Here is a 14,592-nt window from a genome sequence, read left to right on the forward strand (position 1 = left end):
TTATCACAAGATACAAAATCTTTTTTTTTTATATATAATAGATATATATATATTTTTTACCGACTTGCAAGAGGAATAGAACATTGAAGCTGACCATAATAACCAGAAAGAGAGAGAAGTAGAGAAAGATATTTCAACCAACGAGGAAGGAAAGGAATCTCTTTGTCTGGCTTCACAATAATTGCCACAGCGGCGCGTTCTCCAGAGTCTGATCTGAAATTGAACACATCCGCCACTTTAAATTCTTGCTGTCACGTCAGCATTTGACTTGGAGTTCTCCTAAAACGAAGTGTGATGGATTTGTCACTGAAATTAAGAAATGTGGAGTCATTGGGCTTAACAGTGGAGACATGTATAGGCTCAATGCGATGCGTTTTTCCCCCCACATTATGTTCTACATGTGCAGGCAGTTGTCATAATTCTGTGCAACAGATTAAAACCGTAAAATGGAAACAAAAAGACATTCAAGGGGCAGAGGGATGATTCGAATTCTGAGGGCACGCATTCCATGCAAGCCTGCACTTGACCGAGGCTCGTCGAACGTGAAACCCGACGACAGCAACACTTTTTGCTCGTGACACTTTCTGTTCTCCCTCCCAAGTAAACGAGTGGATTGTGAAGCAAACTCACGTTACACTTGATGAAATGTACGTAACAGGACTAAGTCATCACCGCGTTGAAACAGAGGGAGAAATAATGAGAAACGCATTTCCCTTTAGATAATTACATCTTTGTTACCAAGAGTGAAGGCGAGGAAGAAATCAGACCCAAGAAGAGCTTAAATACAGGTCCAAGTAGTGTATCTGTTGTGTGTGAGCATTATATTTAAGGGGATTTCATGTTACATGCTGTGGGAAGGTAATATTTGGCAAAACTGGTTGGGTTTTGAGTTGGGTTTTGGGTTCAGTTGCAGGAAAGCAGCAAAAATGAGTAGGGATGGCACTGAGTAATTTTGAGGTCAAGTACAGTAACACTGAAAACAAAAATCATTTAATAAAGACAATATTTTTCAGTTTTATTCGCAGACATAAGCCTACACGATGCTTATAATGGTTTCACAAAATAAATTAAACTATGCCTTTCTTAAAAGATTTCAAATAATTATAAAAGCTCTATTACCCACCGAGTTAAAAATAAAATCTAATTTTAATGTTTAAAATCTGCTATTTACCTATTTTATCATAATATTATTCATAAATCAAGTCGACATTTTAATTTGCTAATAGCAGAGTCTGCTGTGAAGAAAAGGCTGCACGAATAGTTTCTTACAACTCTTGGCACCGTAAAAGTGGATCTTTATCTAATGGAAAGCATGACTAGCAAGAACCATAAAGATTAAAATATTGCACAATAAAATCTCTCACCCCTCTACAGCACAGTGCAACCCAACACCCTTTAGCTGTACTTGATTTAAGTGAAGGATACAGTAAGAGCGAAAAGAAAATCCAATTTGCTAATAGATTATTATTTTTAGTAGCTAGGTGTAGAGCGAATACTCGACTAGATGATTACTCATGCACATCCCTAATACTAACCTCAGTGGCCACAGAAAGTGTGTATGCACTCATGCGTGTAATTTGTGAGTGTGTATGTATGCGTTTGTGTGCCTGTTGGGTCATGGGCATTCGATTCATTGCGGTAGAGCTTTCAGAATAGCATTAACCTCTTCTGCCACAGCGGTCAGTGCGAACTCAAACTGATCCTGAGAAAAGAAAAAGCACAGATCAGCATTTCTATTTCACAATCCACTACTCCAACTCTTTTAATAACACAATCAGCACCAGTGAAGAAGATATAGAGCAGTTACCGCAACTGAGGGGAATAGGAGAGGCTGCTGATACTGTGGTGTTTTATGGGTACAGTAGTTCTTTTATTATTAATTTGGGACAGTTTTGTCCTCCGTTACCTTGGTGCGCACCATTCCTGGCCTCTGGTCTCGAATGTGTTCTAGGGTTGCAGCAATATCGATCTCCTTTACTCCTGAGTTCAAAACAAAACAAAACAGCAATTTTCAGCGTGCCTTACTTTCTTAAACATTAACTATTTCTTCACAAGTTTCCGACACGTGCTGACCTTTAGCCATGCGGTTCAGAACCATGTCGATCAGGATGTATGTTCCAGTCCGGCCTGTACCATCACTGCACAGAAGAAGCACTGTGAGAAATACGCTCTGAAAAAAAACATCTTATGTGCCAAATGGGAACATACAGTAGATTCAGAATCAATGCAGCACTCCGTATACAACAATATTGTATACTGATTTTATTTTAAAACTTTATTTCTTAAATCGTATCAAACTACAGTCCTTTATCTTTCAGTTAATAAAAAAAAAATGCATCGATGTGTTAGAGATACCTGCAGTGCACAATGATGGGGCAGGAGCGGCCACGGTAGCACTTATTGACTTTCCTGAAGGAAAGAAAAAGAGATTGCCTGAAGCAAATACCAGTGCTTGCAAGGCAGCAATACTTTTAAAGATTAGTTCAGCTCTTAGGCTTTTTACTTCTGAGTGCATGAAATGACGCTTAGCAGTTGTTACGACATGTTGATCTCTGTCAGCTTTGCAGGGGGAATGCACATGACACTATAAAGGTGTATGCGGTAAAAAGGTTTGCTTGAAGAAGATCATTAAAATCTGTCATGTTAAACAAACATTCTACATGTTAATTACATTAATGCTTATAGACATGTATAAACTAAAAAAAAAAAACTATACTGTATATACTATACTGCCATTTAAAGGTTTGAGTTTGGTATGATTTTTTTATGTTTTTATGTTATGCTCATTAAGGCTACATTTATATGGTTTGATTTGAAAGATACAGTAAAAAGTCACTTAATTATACAGTTAGATAATTGTTTTATGTTTTAATCTTTGAAAATGTAATTTATTTCTGAGATGAAAGTTGAATTATCAGACATTTTTTTAGGTGTCACATGATTCTAATATGCTGTTTTGGTGAAATATTTCTAAATATTCCAGTTTTGCTGCTTAATATTTGTGTGAAAACCTTGACAGTTTAATTTGCTTTTATTTAAAACATAATTATTCCAGACTTTGTGTCATCCTTGCTAAATAAAAATCATTCTTAAAAAAAAAATTTACCCCAAAAATTTTACAGCAGTGTGTGTATATATATGTATATTTTTTATGTTAATTTTAATATAACAATGACTGGTATTTGTACTGATGACATACAGTTTTCATTTTGGAAAAAAACATAGTATTACAATTATTGTTATTTTCATCTATAATGGCAGAAAATACAAAAAAATAAATATGTTGCTCTGGGTATTATTTATTTTATAGAATTTATACAATATTTTGATGATTAGGATTAGTATTGATGATGACAACAAATACATTTACATCTAGATGAAGCTCACAATTAACCATGAAACAAAGTTTAAATGGTGCCTAGACTGGAATATATCAAGTAGCTTGAGACAAAAATAATTGCAGATATTTGTGAAAAACAAAATGAATAAAGATAAGAAAAATTTTGGTACAGTGGTCGCTTTGCAAGCACTGTAAAAATCTAGTTTTATGTAGAGTAGACTCCCACAGAGATCAGAGGAAAACATCAGGACCACTCCACAGTAGAGAGCCAGAAAGATCAAAAAGAGCAGAGTTATACCACAGTCAAGAGTGGTAAGAAACAAGCAACATCAACACCGAAAGCATGAAATGTAAGAACATGAGTGAAGAAAGGAGAGAGACAGAATAGGAAATGAAAGGAGATTAAGATGCAGAGGTCGAAAGAGAATCACGCAGAGAGAAAGTGGGAGAAGGGAGTTAGGCGATGGAGCGTTTCATCAGCGTTGCTGCAGCCACACCTGTCTGTGCTCATTTTTGTGACTATGCAACTGGAACCAGACTACTAGCTGCAAACCACAAAAATGACACAGACAGCTGTGCAATACTCGCTACTGCGCTCCATCGCTCTCAGAAAGAGACAGGATGGGTAAGAGGTTCAAAGAGACTGGAGAGAATGGAGAACATGGAGTGAGGAGTGATGGAATGAGATCATGTAATGGCAGCTAGAAGAAAGACCAAACGTGGAAATGACAAACACAGAGGAGTGGTCACAATTACGGAAGTTTGGATATAATGACTTTTGCCTAATAAAAATTATTTAGTCTTTTTTATGCATGGCACTTGTAATGTACAATTACTACACAAACAGCTTAAGAACTCATATTTAAACAGTTTATGTAGTAATAATAATAAGAGTGATTATTATATGAATAAATATTAAAATATGCTTACTCAGCCCAACTTACAGTAAATGTATAATAGTAAATTAATAAAACACAAATATATATATCAAATTGAAATATTTACAATCATAATAGTTCTCATTTTATTATTTATTATTAATATTACGCAGTTACTTTCTGTACACTCTTCAGATTCGTACAACAATTTTGGTTATCTCCAATGATTACCTTTAAAGCAAACCATCACGACCAAGTGATTATTGGACCTAGATGTGTAAATAGTAATATATACTTGAATACAATATATATAACCAGAAATACATACACACTATGTACGCGAGCATGTGCAGTACCTGCGGAAGTCCAGCAGAGGCCTTGTGGAGGTGGGTATGCCCTGTGCAGGCCAGCTCAGGAAGTGGAACTGAGTGAGGGTACGAGTTTCCTGGGTTTGGACGTTTTTCAGGTAGAAACTCCGCACCAGAAAGTCATTACACCAGATATGCTCAGACACCAGGTTCACCTGAGTGAGATAATTAAAGGTCAACATAATGTTTGATGTAGTTTACGCCACATAAAGCAAAAATCTGGGGATAGGTTCGGACAAACCTCATAGATGTGGTAGAGAGAGGAGCCCTCATCAGGCCAATAGCGATCGCACTGCTTTTCTCCGTCCTCAACCAGAGCCGTCATCATCACTATGACTGTACACCCGCTTTCCCAAACCATCTGTGCAATATACACGGCTTACAAAATGTGCCATTTACGCAGCATTTACATAAATGCACAGAAAATATACATGAATTCACAGAACTGTATAACTGTGTAAATACACTTTCCATTCAAATGCGTGGCATCAAAATGTTTTTAAAAATGTTTATTATATTTACCTATTATATATTCCTTTGAAACATAAGAATGGATTGGTCTTAGTGCATGGCGTAACTACAGAAGAGTCAAGTTTTAAATAGGAAAAATATTGAAACATATTATAGAATATTGAGAAGCTAATGGTCTAATCAGATTCAATGATCTACGCTAAGCTGCAGCTAAAAGTGGTACTGCTAGACCCCGAGATCGGCTGAATGGATTAGAAAATGGTAAAACTCAGCTGTTTGAAAGTGAGCCTATTTGGAAAATGAGTTGGAAAATAAGTCTACTTTTAAAAAAAGGCATGCTCTTTTAAAGCATGGTGTCAAAATGTTTTAAGTCTGATTAAGAGTAAAACAGATTGTGATGTTTGCCCCTTCGTGTAACAAATCTAAATCTTAAATAAAGTCATAGGTGAAAAATCTGGGTGTGGTGTTGGACTGTGCCTTAAAGCTTGACAGACAAGTCAATCAAGCTTTTCTTAGTTGAAGTCATTTCTTTCTTTTACTAATTTAGGCAGAGCACTCCATGTTCTTTATAATTGTAACTTTCTTTTTTGGGGGGGTTAGTTTGTCCACTTTAAACCACCTTCAGATGGTCCAAAAGCATCTGCCAGAGTCCTGACGGAAGCTCGACAGCGTGAGCATATTACTCCTGTCCCTCACTGGTTAACAGGGCACTACAGGATCCCTTTTAAAGTGCTCTTATTGGTTTTTAAATCTTTCAATGGTTTAGCGCCCTCTTACCTAAAAGATCTATTGATAGACCAACCTGCAAGAGCTATTAGGTCTGCAACTTCTCAATTCTGTTTGTGGTTACTTTGTACAGCACACTGGTCAGTCAACGGTAGTTGTGTTTAGCTGTGCTTTACAAATAAAAGCTGAAATTTCTGCAGCCATTACTCACTTTTACTTGAGTGTTGAGTGTTGCATGATCTTTTAGAAATCATTCAATGAACTATTACTAATATTAAACATGAGAACAGTTGTTTAGCTTAAAGTTTTTGATACCGAAACCGAAGTTTAAAAAGCAATTTAATGCATCCTTGATGAATAAAAGTATTAATATCATTAAAAAATGTTTTCAATTGGTAGTGTATTTTCAAGCAACTTGAATATCTTTACATCAAATAATTAATTAAATCCACAAATTTGACTGACCTGCCAGAAATCAGAGATGGTGTGTGAAAGAGGACCTTGGGTGGCAATATACGCAGGCATCCGGGGGTCATGCTCGATCTAAAGGGTCAACAGGAGACAAAAGGTCAGGGGTCAGTGCTTTAGCCCTCTTAACTCTGGATCTGACCATCACCACGACAACAGGGTATTAATGTGATCCAAGGCGCATGAAGGCTTAATTGATGATCCCTTCGCTCTTGACTACAACAGAGCAGCAGGGGATTCCAGACCTACACATGCTGAATGAGATCAATACAACGTAACCATGGCAACACTGAGAGGGGGATTCCGAAACCAGTGGCAGCCTTGCAGGTCTATGAGGAATAAATGGATTATTGCCTTGGTAACAGAAAGGGATGCAAGGAAAGGAGGGCTTTCTAGCTTTAGATTTCAGGCTTAGATTTCAGCTACAGAGAGCAGGAAAGAGACCATAATAAAGGCCCTTCAAACTGTTGTGTTTCCGATTCTAAAGAAATGAGTCACATGATTAAGTCCAAGAGGACCATCAAGTGCACGTACTTACAATGGTGCTGGCATTGATGTAATCTGTCCTGGAAGGGTTAATCTCGGCCTTCAGCTTCACTCTAGAATGATCATCTGCAAAAACAACTGCTGGTTACACACCTAATCCGTTAAAAAGAGGAAAAGTCAATCAGGATGTGCGACGAGACACTGGTCGTATTACAATTTGTGCACTGCACAATGCCATTTCAGACACACTTAAATACAAAATGAAAGAGTTTCAAGACATGCAGGGGGTAGGAGAGCATCAGGGTCTTACTTACAGGGCACGGCATCGGCGCAGCGATTCTTCTTGACATTACTTTCGCTTTGGGCAGCTGAGATGGTGCTGGGTTCTGCCTGGTAGGAGCACAGAGCCTCCCACTCTTTGAGCAAACGGTCTTTATTCTTTAGATGATCCTCCATATACGCCTAGAAAGCATGAGAGAGACCAGAATAGAGACCCCTGATTTCTCAGCTGCTCATTCATGTGATACTTAAAAAACACATGAAAATTTAGAGAATGCTAATAAACCAATAAAATTAACACAGAAACAAAACATTCTTTGTACAACCGTGGCATAAATATGAATGGGTATAAGCAGCTGAAGGGCAATTATCATTCAAAGCATTAAATAAAGTGAAAAGACTAAGGGCTGTTCACACCAAGGACTATAACTACAAACAGTTACGCTTCATTTGTACAGCGGATACATTTTTACAGTGCATTTAAACAACAATAAGTAAAATTACCACACATGCTTACTAGTTACTATAATGTAAAAGTCAGGATTTGGTTTAGGGTTTGTTACTTGTAATACTGCTATTACTATGTTATGTACAGCATGCCTATAACACACTATATCTGAATATAATAGAACGTTATTTTATATTCCTGTGAATGCTAATGTAGTGATGAATTCATTCTTGGTGTAAATGGGCCTTTAACGTTATGCGCTGGAAGTACATTTTCTTTTTTTTTTTTGCACTGTAAATAGGGTAATGCTTGTCTACCAGTATCATGTGCCCCGTAGATATATCCATATTAGACTGCGCTGGCTCCTCACACCAGGAGGGGGTGCTGCTGTGAGAACTAGGGCTGGGCTGAGCCGCATCACTAAACTGTGATGACACGCTGCTGACTCGTGACGTATCCGTTCCTCCCCCACCACCTCCCCCTCCTCCTTGACCAGCACCACCTGCAGCTCCGACCCCGCAGTCCTGCCTTCCAAGAGAGGACTTAGCAGCCATGTGCTGCCGACAAAGATCCTGGTAAATTAAGAAAAGACAGTTTGCAGCACACGCTGCATTTGCAATTCACCGTAACTGAATATCGCAGCTTATCAGTTTGCTCCGGTTCGCTTATGCTCAAATCAAATAAATCGGATCGCATTATTGTCTGGCAATAACGTGCTACCACAAGCAAAGTTGCTCAAATCAGTCGGGATTAAAATAGCTTGGTTGCAGAGAAGGTTTGCACTGCAGAGATGTGATGCAGCGCGCATGCCAAACAGTTCCAAACCTGGTACTCATAATGCGTCACATTTCCTGCCTCAGGTCCAAGTCCCAGTTTCCCTGAGGCCAACTGGCGGGCATGGGTGCGCAGGCACGCGATGGTCAGTGCCCCCACCAGGAGTCCACCCACACAAGCCACACCCACAAACATGAGGAACACCCACTGGGTGTTGTCACGTACACGTGTTGCCACTGGCAACGCATGGCCATCGTTTTTCTGGAAAGACAGAGAGATGAACACAAACATACGAATCACAAATCGTAATAAATCTCATGGCCCCAATTTATGCTGTTTCCATCAAACTATCAGATACAAACAAGAGATGTAACCCTATTTCTAATCCTAGAAGAACCATAAAGAACTGCGCATCTGTAACATTTTAAAATGGAAAAGTGAAGAGGGGAAGAGACAAGTATTAAAATCGAAAATTTAAAACAGGACTACCCATCCCACCCTGCTGTCTGGAAGTATGATCTCAGCAGGGTCACTGGTTGCTATGGCAACATTACAACGTTTGATGTAAGCGCAATGCCCATTAAAAAGAGAACAGACAGAAAGGAACTGATGAGAGAAAAGCAGGGAAAGAAAAATCGTTTAATACAAGGCATTTCAACACATACGAGTCCCATAATATTCTCTAGTCCTCTGTTGGAATGATGCAGACCACCATATACAGGAGCCAGGGCATTACATCATCACTTCTGTGCACACCGCACTGACCTTGTCGCCACAGCAACCATCTTTACCTGACATCACTGTCTGTGCGGAGATTCTGAGTGCAAATCATTCTGATTGGTCATTTTTATTGCGCGTTCTTTATTTCAACAAATCACTGAGCAGTTCAAGGAAAACAGTTTAACGACTACTGCAGGTTCCTAGATTCAAATAAAAACAGGCTGGCCCGTCTTTAAGGTGGCCAGTAAACTCGTTTATTACAATTCTGATTCATGAGCCTGAAAGCACTGACTTCGAAGGGTGAGTAAAATGAATGCTGGGAAAACCAGTTAGACAGTATATGTGATAAAAAGGGTAACATTTTTCCCGCCGCATGTGGTCTGTAAGAGATTTATTTCTAAGCAAAAAAAAAAAAAAAAAAAAAAAAAAAAAAANTGGATCATTCAGTGGATAAAAAGCAGATTTCTTTTTTCCGCCCTGTATAATTAACAAACATGTTTGATATAATATAGGATGGCATTCATGCAATGCACCATTTAATTAAGTTAAAGAGAAAGTTGAACTCACCAAAAAATCAATAAACTAATGGAGACTGGAAAGCGCTCGCGCCCGGTGGTCCGCCGAAGATGAGCAAAAATCTACGTGCGGTAACCGTAGAGCTCCTTTTTTTTTCTCCCGCTGGTTTGACAATTGGATTCCGTTCAGTTTTGTTAGTAACTGTAACGGCTGGTAGGTTTAAGTTCGCGGGAAACGAACAACGCCGTTCGCTCAGCCCTGGCACGGACATTGTGGTGTTTCGCGGGAATGTTGCGTTCTGAGGGGAGAAGCATTTGGGATGCCAGTCGGTCGCGCGCTTTGGAGTCGTGAGCGCGCCTGACAGTTTGACACGTATGATGTCGTTGTCATAGCAACAAAGCAAATGAGACGGGGGTGGGTGTCAGGGGTCTTGCGAGATATTCCCTCCTCGAGCATACGAGAGACAGAACTTCGTGGAAAAGGACTAAACAACGGGCACACAGGTTAAGACATAGTGTCCATGCTTCTACACATCCTTACCTCCCCGACACCTGCCTGAAGCACCTTTAGACCGGTCTCTGTTTCTAGAAGGTTCTTTTGAGCCACTGCATGTGAAACAATAAACGTGAAGACAGTCACAGATAGCTTATTCTAATGCTTTCTCAACATACTGATACAAATAAGACATGTACATGTACTCTGTACCAGCCCGCTGAATAAAGCAATAAACCACAAGAGGTTTTGCACAGTGATTTTTTTCAGGATTAAATACAATGGTAAATATCACTATAATGCAAAACTTCACGTAGGTTTTTGCTGTTAGCTGTTGTAATATAATAAATTATACCAATGTTCAGTTACTGTTTGCATTATTTATACTAGTCCTATATAGGCTTGGTGCATTAAGATAGAATTCAGCAGATGTGGGTCACTTTTAGTCTAGGTCTCGAGGACAGCATACAGTGTACATCTAAATGTCGGACAGATTAATTTTTGATACATATACAACAAAACAGGCCCTCTCCTCCAAAACCAGAATTAAGTGCTCTTCAGAATAAAAATGGTCCTCCCCTAATAAGACTTCTTACTGGTGACATCTCAGTGGTAAAACAAACCAAAAGCTATTTGCTATTTTAAAAATGTCAAAACAGCAATACAGGCCTATCAGGTCTTTATGTTTTACATTACGTTTGAAGTCTTTTGAGCCATTATTGTGTCTCAGAAACAACTGTATGACAGACATCACCAATAGACATGAAACATCGTGTTCATTACTTACCTGCTTGTTCTGACACCTCACTTGCTGTTAAATTCTGGCTGTTTGGGAGCACCCGGAAAGTGACAGCTGGACCAACCACACTGTAGAGCAGAATTTTTCATCACATGCAAGTTTCCCATATGATTATGTGCAGTGTGTGAAGTTCATTTTTCTTACTCATCAGCCAATTTGGCTACTATCAGAAATAAACAAGATCTGAATCGCTGAATAGCTTTCCGTTCTCTGTAAATATTCACATATTCAAATTGTAAATGCATGCCATGACGCGGTGCTTCTCGTCCACTAGGCAGTCATCTTTAAGCTTTGCCTTGGAGGCTCATCTTAGGGCAAGGGCTCTGATAGCGATGGCATGCAAAGTGATAACAGTTCGTGAATCATAACTTGTCAAATTGGCTAATGAGTTTACCCACCCCGGCTGAATTTCATCCACATTTGGTGGGTTGGCGGGTGTTAATTTCAGACCCTGATTGTGTGTGTTAGATATTGGGATCCAAGCAATAAAGGGAAGACAAGTAGTGGAGCAAATCCACTTTTGAGATCATTCCATAACCTTTTCTCTCTCATTCTTTCCCTCTTAGCCATCCCCCTCTGTCTTCCAAGGACAATTGACCAAGGTTCCAGCTCACCACAGGGTTAGTGGGATTAGCATTTGCTTTCTAACCACATCAACAAACAGCAATCAAGACTGTTTGCATTGATTAAATTATTATAACAAATAAATAAACCATTAAGTTAGGTTAAACATTAACTTTACTTACACTTTCCATATCTTCAAATTATGTGTTCGTTAAATGCCTTTGCAAGCTTTACAAATTAAATAAAGCTTAGGGGTCACCACCAAAGCAAACTCTGGGACTGTTTCCACCTCCCTGCTCTAAACCTAGGCCTACCTGATATTGATGAAAGAGCCAGTGGTGAGATGGATCCTCTCAGCAAGGGTCTTCAGTAGATGAACCCCATCAGACAGAGTGAGAAGGCTGTAGAGACACATACACATTCATACGCCCACATACACACACACGTTCACAAGCACAAACTGACACAGAACTCACAAAAAAACAACACACAAACAGACTCTCCACTGAATAGCCAGTTTGACATGTGCCCCTAGGTCCTTCGTTAATGTAGTGTTTTGAAAACAAATACCACATGACTACTTTATTTTCAGACAAAAGAACACCCACATAGACTAACACTCAGTCCAACAGTCTAAACTGTTAGTTGTACCTTTGATTGGTGACAATGTATCCAAATTCCTCTTTAAACTTGGTTTCATTCTTTTCTGGCTTCGCACTGAAGGCTCCCTTTCCAAGTCGTCCATCTTCTTGTTTGAGAGATGAAGGTCCTAGTGAACTAGAACCTATTGGGATGGAGTTATCCTGGGAGGCCCCTTGAAAACCCTGGGGGGAGGTTTCGGACCCGGGGTGGAGTGGAGAATTGAAGGAGGAATTTTTAGCTGGGACAGAAGCCTTCTCCACCACATGGGTCATCTCCCCCTCCGTAATCTTCATCTAATAGAGCACATACATGCTTTGTCAAGTTAACTGTCTATAATATGCTCCATATGTTCCATGTATGATTCAAAAATCATTTAGAAATTGCAAATAACACATTGAATTCAACATTAACATTTTAGTAGAATTGTTTTTTATAGAATTTCATGTTAAATGTACTATGTCGTTGTTTTATTTGCAGCCTCTAGTCTTTTCTCTTTTATTCTTTATAAAATGCTTTTGAGAGGGCAATACAGCAGTGCAGGTTTATTCTCTAGCCAACCATGATTATTGATGGATCAGCGCTGAAGGGGTGAGGAAAGGAAATTAGCAGTACAGAAGCACCTAAAATACTGTGTTCAGAGATACACTGATGTTGGCTAAGAGGCCTAAAAGATAAAAGACCTACAAGACACATCACATAATCATGGCTCTCGTTTCCCAAATATAATGTATTTATGTTCATAATATTTTAAGTTAACAATTGCTGCCCCCTGCAGATAATATATAGAATTACTACTGAGATCAACCCATCCTTGTAATATTACTGAAGTCTGGAATACTCCACACAGCCTTTTTATTTATTATTTATTTATTTGACAGATTTCAGCTAAAGGCAGTCTGCAGAGCTGATAGGTTTTGTATAATGGACATAGTGTATGATGTCCACAGACTGTTATCTTTAGTCCATGTTAAATATTTTAAGCCGATGTTACGCTATTTTCTTTTGATTTGTCATGTGTCTCCCAGCAGCATTTCTGCTCAAATTTATTGTTTTTGTTTAGAAATAACTGAAAGTCAGGTGCATGATCTGTAGTAAGTCTGGTAGCAGTCTGTAGAACAACGGCACAAACATTTGATGCTCACCACTTTTGGAGACACTGAGGAATCCTTTGTTTCAGCTGGATGAAGGAAAACAATCATTTATGATTTTACTTATTTTTTTGGAACTCCAACTTTATGGGGTGTACTGTATATCTTGAATTTGTATACTGATATTCTATAAAAAGTAAAATTTGAAGGTGCTCACATTTTCTCAGATTGTTTGTAGGTTCATTTTGCAGGAGCTGAAGGACAGTGAACAGACGCTCCATCTCCTCAGGGTTCAGATGGTTTAAATCAAATCCATGTTGCAGGAGCAGCTCATTCAGGCTCTGCTGAGTGGGTCCTGGGGTCGAAGTATCAGAGGTCATTGATAAAATATGCAAATACTTTGTATGAACACATTTTTTAAAAGAAAATCATTAACACCATCTCACCGCTGTGCCCAGAAAACACTCCATACTTCTGAGGACCTTTCTTTTGCTCCTGTTGGTTATTAATCTTTTCATCCTGGGAAAAGAAGTCCTTGTTATAGTCCTTGTAGTCAAGTGGGAAGTCCAAATCCTGGAAAAAAGATGAGGTGGAGTGAGGTGCTGCCACACGATGGCGTGATGTAGGCTGTGCAGGTGAAGAAAGCAGGAGAGTCATCAGATCCTGCAGAAGCTGATCATCTTTATCTAGAGATGGAGGAAGCTGTGAATTTCCCCTAATGCGAGAGGAGGCCGGTGGGTATCTGCCTCCATCCACCAGGTTCAAAGAACGCTCCTCTTCATCTTGGTAACCATACTGTAAGGCAAAAAGACACGATGCTGAAATTAAAGAGAAAAAGTTGTAGACCAATGCTTCAATGTACATTCAAAGCAGTGCAACAAAAGGGCTTTGTGTTTGGTTCTCTCACTCGCTGGTAACTATAAGGATCCAGGCTCTGCATGTGGAGAGATGACTGAGGTGGATCAACAATCATGTAGTCCATATAGGGCTGCACCATTTTGGGTTTGAGCTGGTTTGCAGGGCCACTCTGAGACCTTTGATAATGGGCAGATTCAGAAAGAAATCAATGCAGTAAAATAAAAAAGGGAACGTGAGAAACGTTATATAACAAAAGTAAGAGTTACTCTGTGGATGGGCCATTCTTTATCCCAGAAGACAGTGGGATCTTCGGAACTTTGCTGAGCTCTTTCTTTATCATTGATTGGGTGACATCATCCTGCCAAGTTAATCCTGAAAAAGAATTCACATCGGCTCAGAGCAAACAAAAAGCCTTATAATGTTGGTAAATGCCAAAGTAAGAAATTCTATTATAAAGACAGGATGAACTAAATAAATCTAGTTTAAAACACGTGTGGCATAAGTTCTTATGAATGCCCTCTTTGTATTTGTTTTTCATTCTAACAATGTAATTTGTGGTAGCCATTAAGTAATAACATTACATATTACCTAAAAGTTATATATCACGTGTTAATATATACGTCTATTCACAAATTTGGTGTTTTAAGTAATTTCTGTGAATTTCATGTACTTTTT

General features: G+C 39.0%; 1 protein-coding gene across 1 annotated transcript in view; it reads right to left on the bottom strand.

Annotated features, from left to right (window-relative positions):
* Window positions 1-6: 6 nt before the first annotated feature.
* LOC122346771 (receptor-type tyrosine-protein phosphatase-like N) overlaps window positions 7-14,592 on the bottom strand; it is a 63,519-nt gene continuing 48,933 nt past the window's right edge. Inside the window, exons 13-32 of the mRNA XM_043241627.1 lie at window positions 14,184-14,289; window positions 13,967-14,093; window positions 13,506-13,854; window positions 13,277-13,414; window positions 13,114-13,148; window positions 11,981-12,264; window positions 11,644-11,730; window positions 10,754-10,833; window positions 10,015-10,079; window positions 8,290-8,499; window positions 7,782-8,036; window positions 7,052-7,199; window positions 6,790-6,863; window positions 6,249-6,326; window positions 4,828-4,947; window positions 4,575-4,741; window positions 2,356-2,409; window positions 2,074-2,138; window positions 1,907-1,980; window positions 7-1,702 (exon numbers count right to left, since the gene is read on the bottom strand). Coding sequence (XP_043097562.1) covers window positions 1,631-1,702; window positions 1,907-1,980; window positions 2,074-2,138; window positions 2,356-2,409; window positions 4,575-4,741; window positions 4,828-4,947; window positions 6,249-6,326; window positions 6,790-6,863; window positions 7,052-7,199; window positions 7,782-8,036; window positions 8,290-8,499; window positions 10,015-10,079; window positions 10,754-10,833; window positions 11,644-11,730; window positions 11,981-12,264; window positions 13,114-13,148; window positions 13,277-13,414; window positions 13,506-13,854; window positions 13,967-14,093; window positions 14,184-14,289 — 2,588 coding nt within the window. The 3' untranslated portion in view covers window positions 7-1,630. The remainder of the gene's footprint in view (window positions 1,703-1,906; window positions 1,981-2,073; window positions 2,139-2,355; window positions 2,410-4,574; window positions 4,742-4,827; window positions 4,948-6,248; window positions 6,327-6,789; window positions 6,864-7,051; window positions 7,200-7,781; window positions 8,037-8,289; window positions 8,500-10,014; window positions 10,080-10,753; window positions 10,834-11,643; window positions 11,731-11,980; window positions 12,265-13,113; window positions 13,149-13,276; window positions 13,415-13,505; window positions 13,855-13,966; window positions 14,094-14,183; window positions 14,290-14,592) is intronic.

Source organism: Puntigrus tetrazona, chromosome 6 (assembly GCF_018831695.1).
Source record: "Puntigrus tetrazona isolate hp1 chromosome 6, ASM1883169v1, whole genome shotgun sequence".
In the NCBI taxonomy this organism is placed as follows: domain Eukaryota; kingdom Metazoa; phylum Chordata; class Actinopteri; order Cypriniformes; family Cyprinidae; genus Puntigrus; species Puntigrus tetrazona.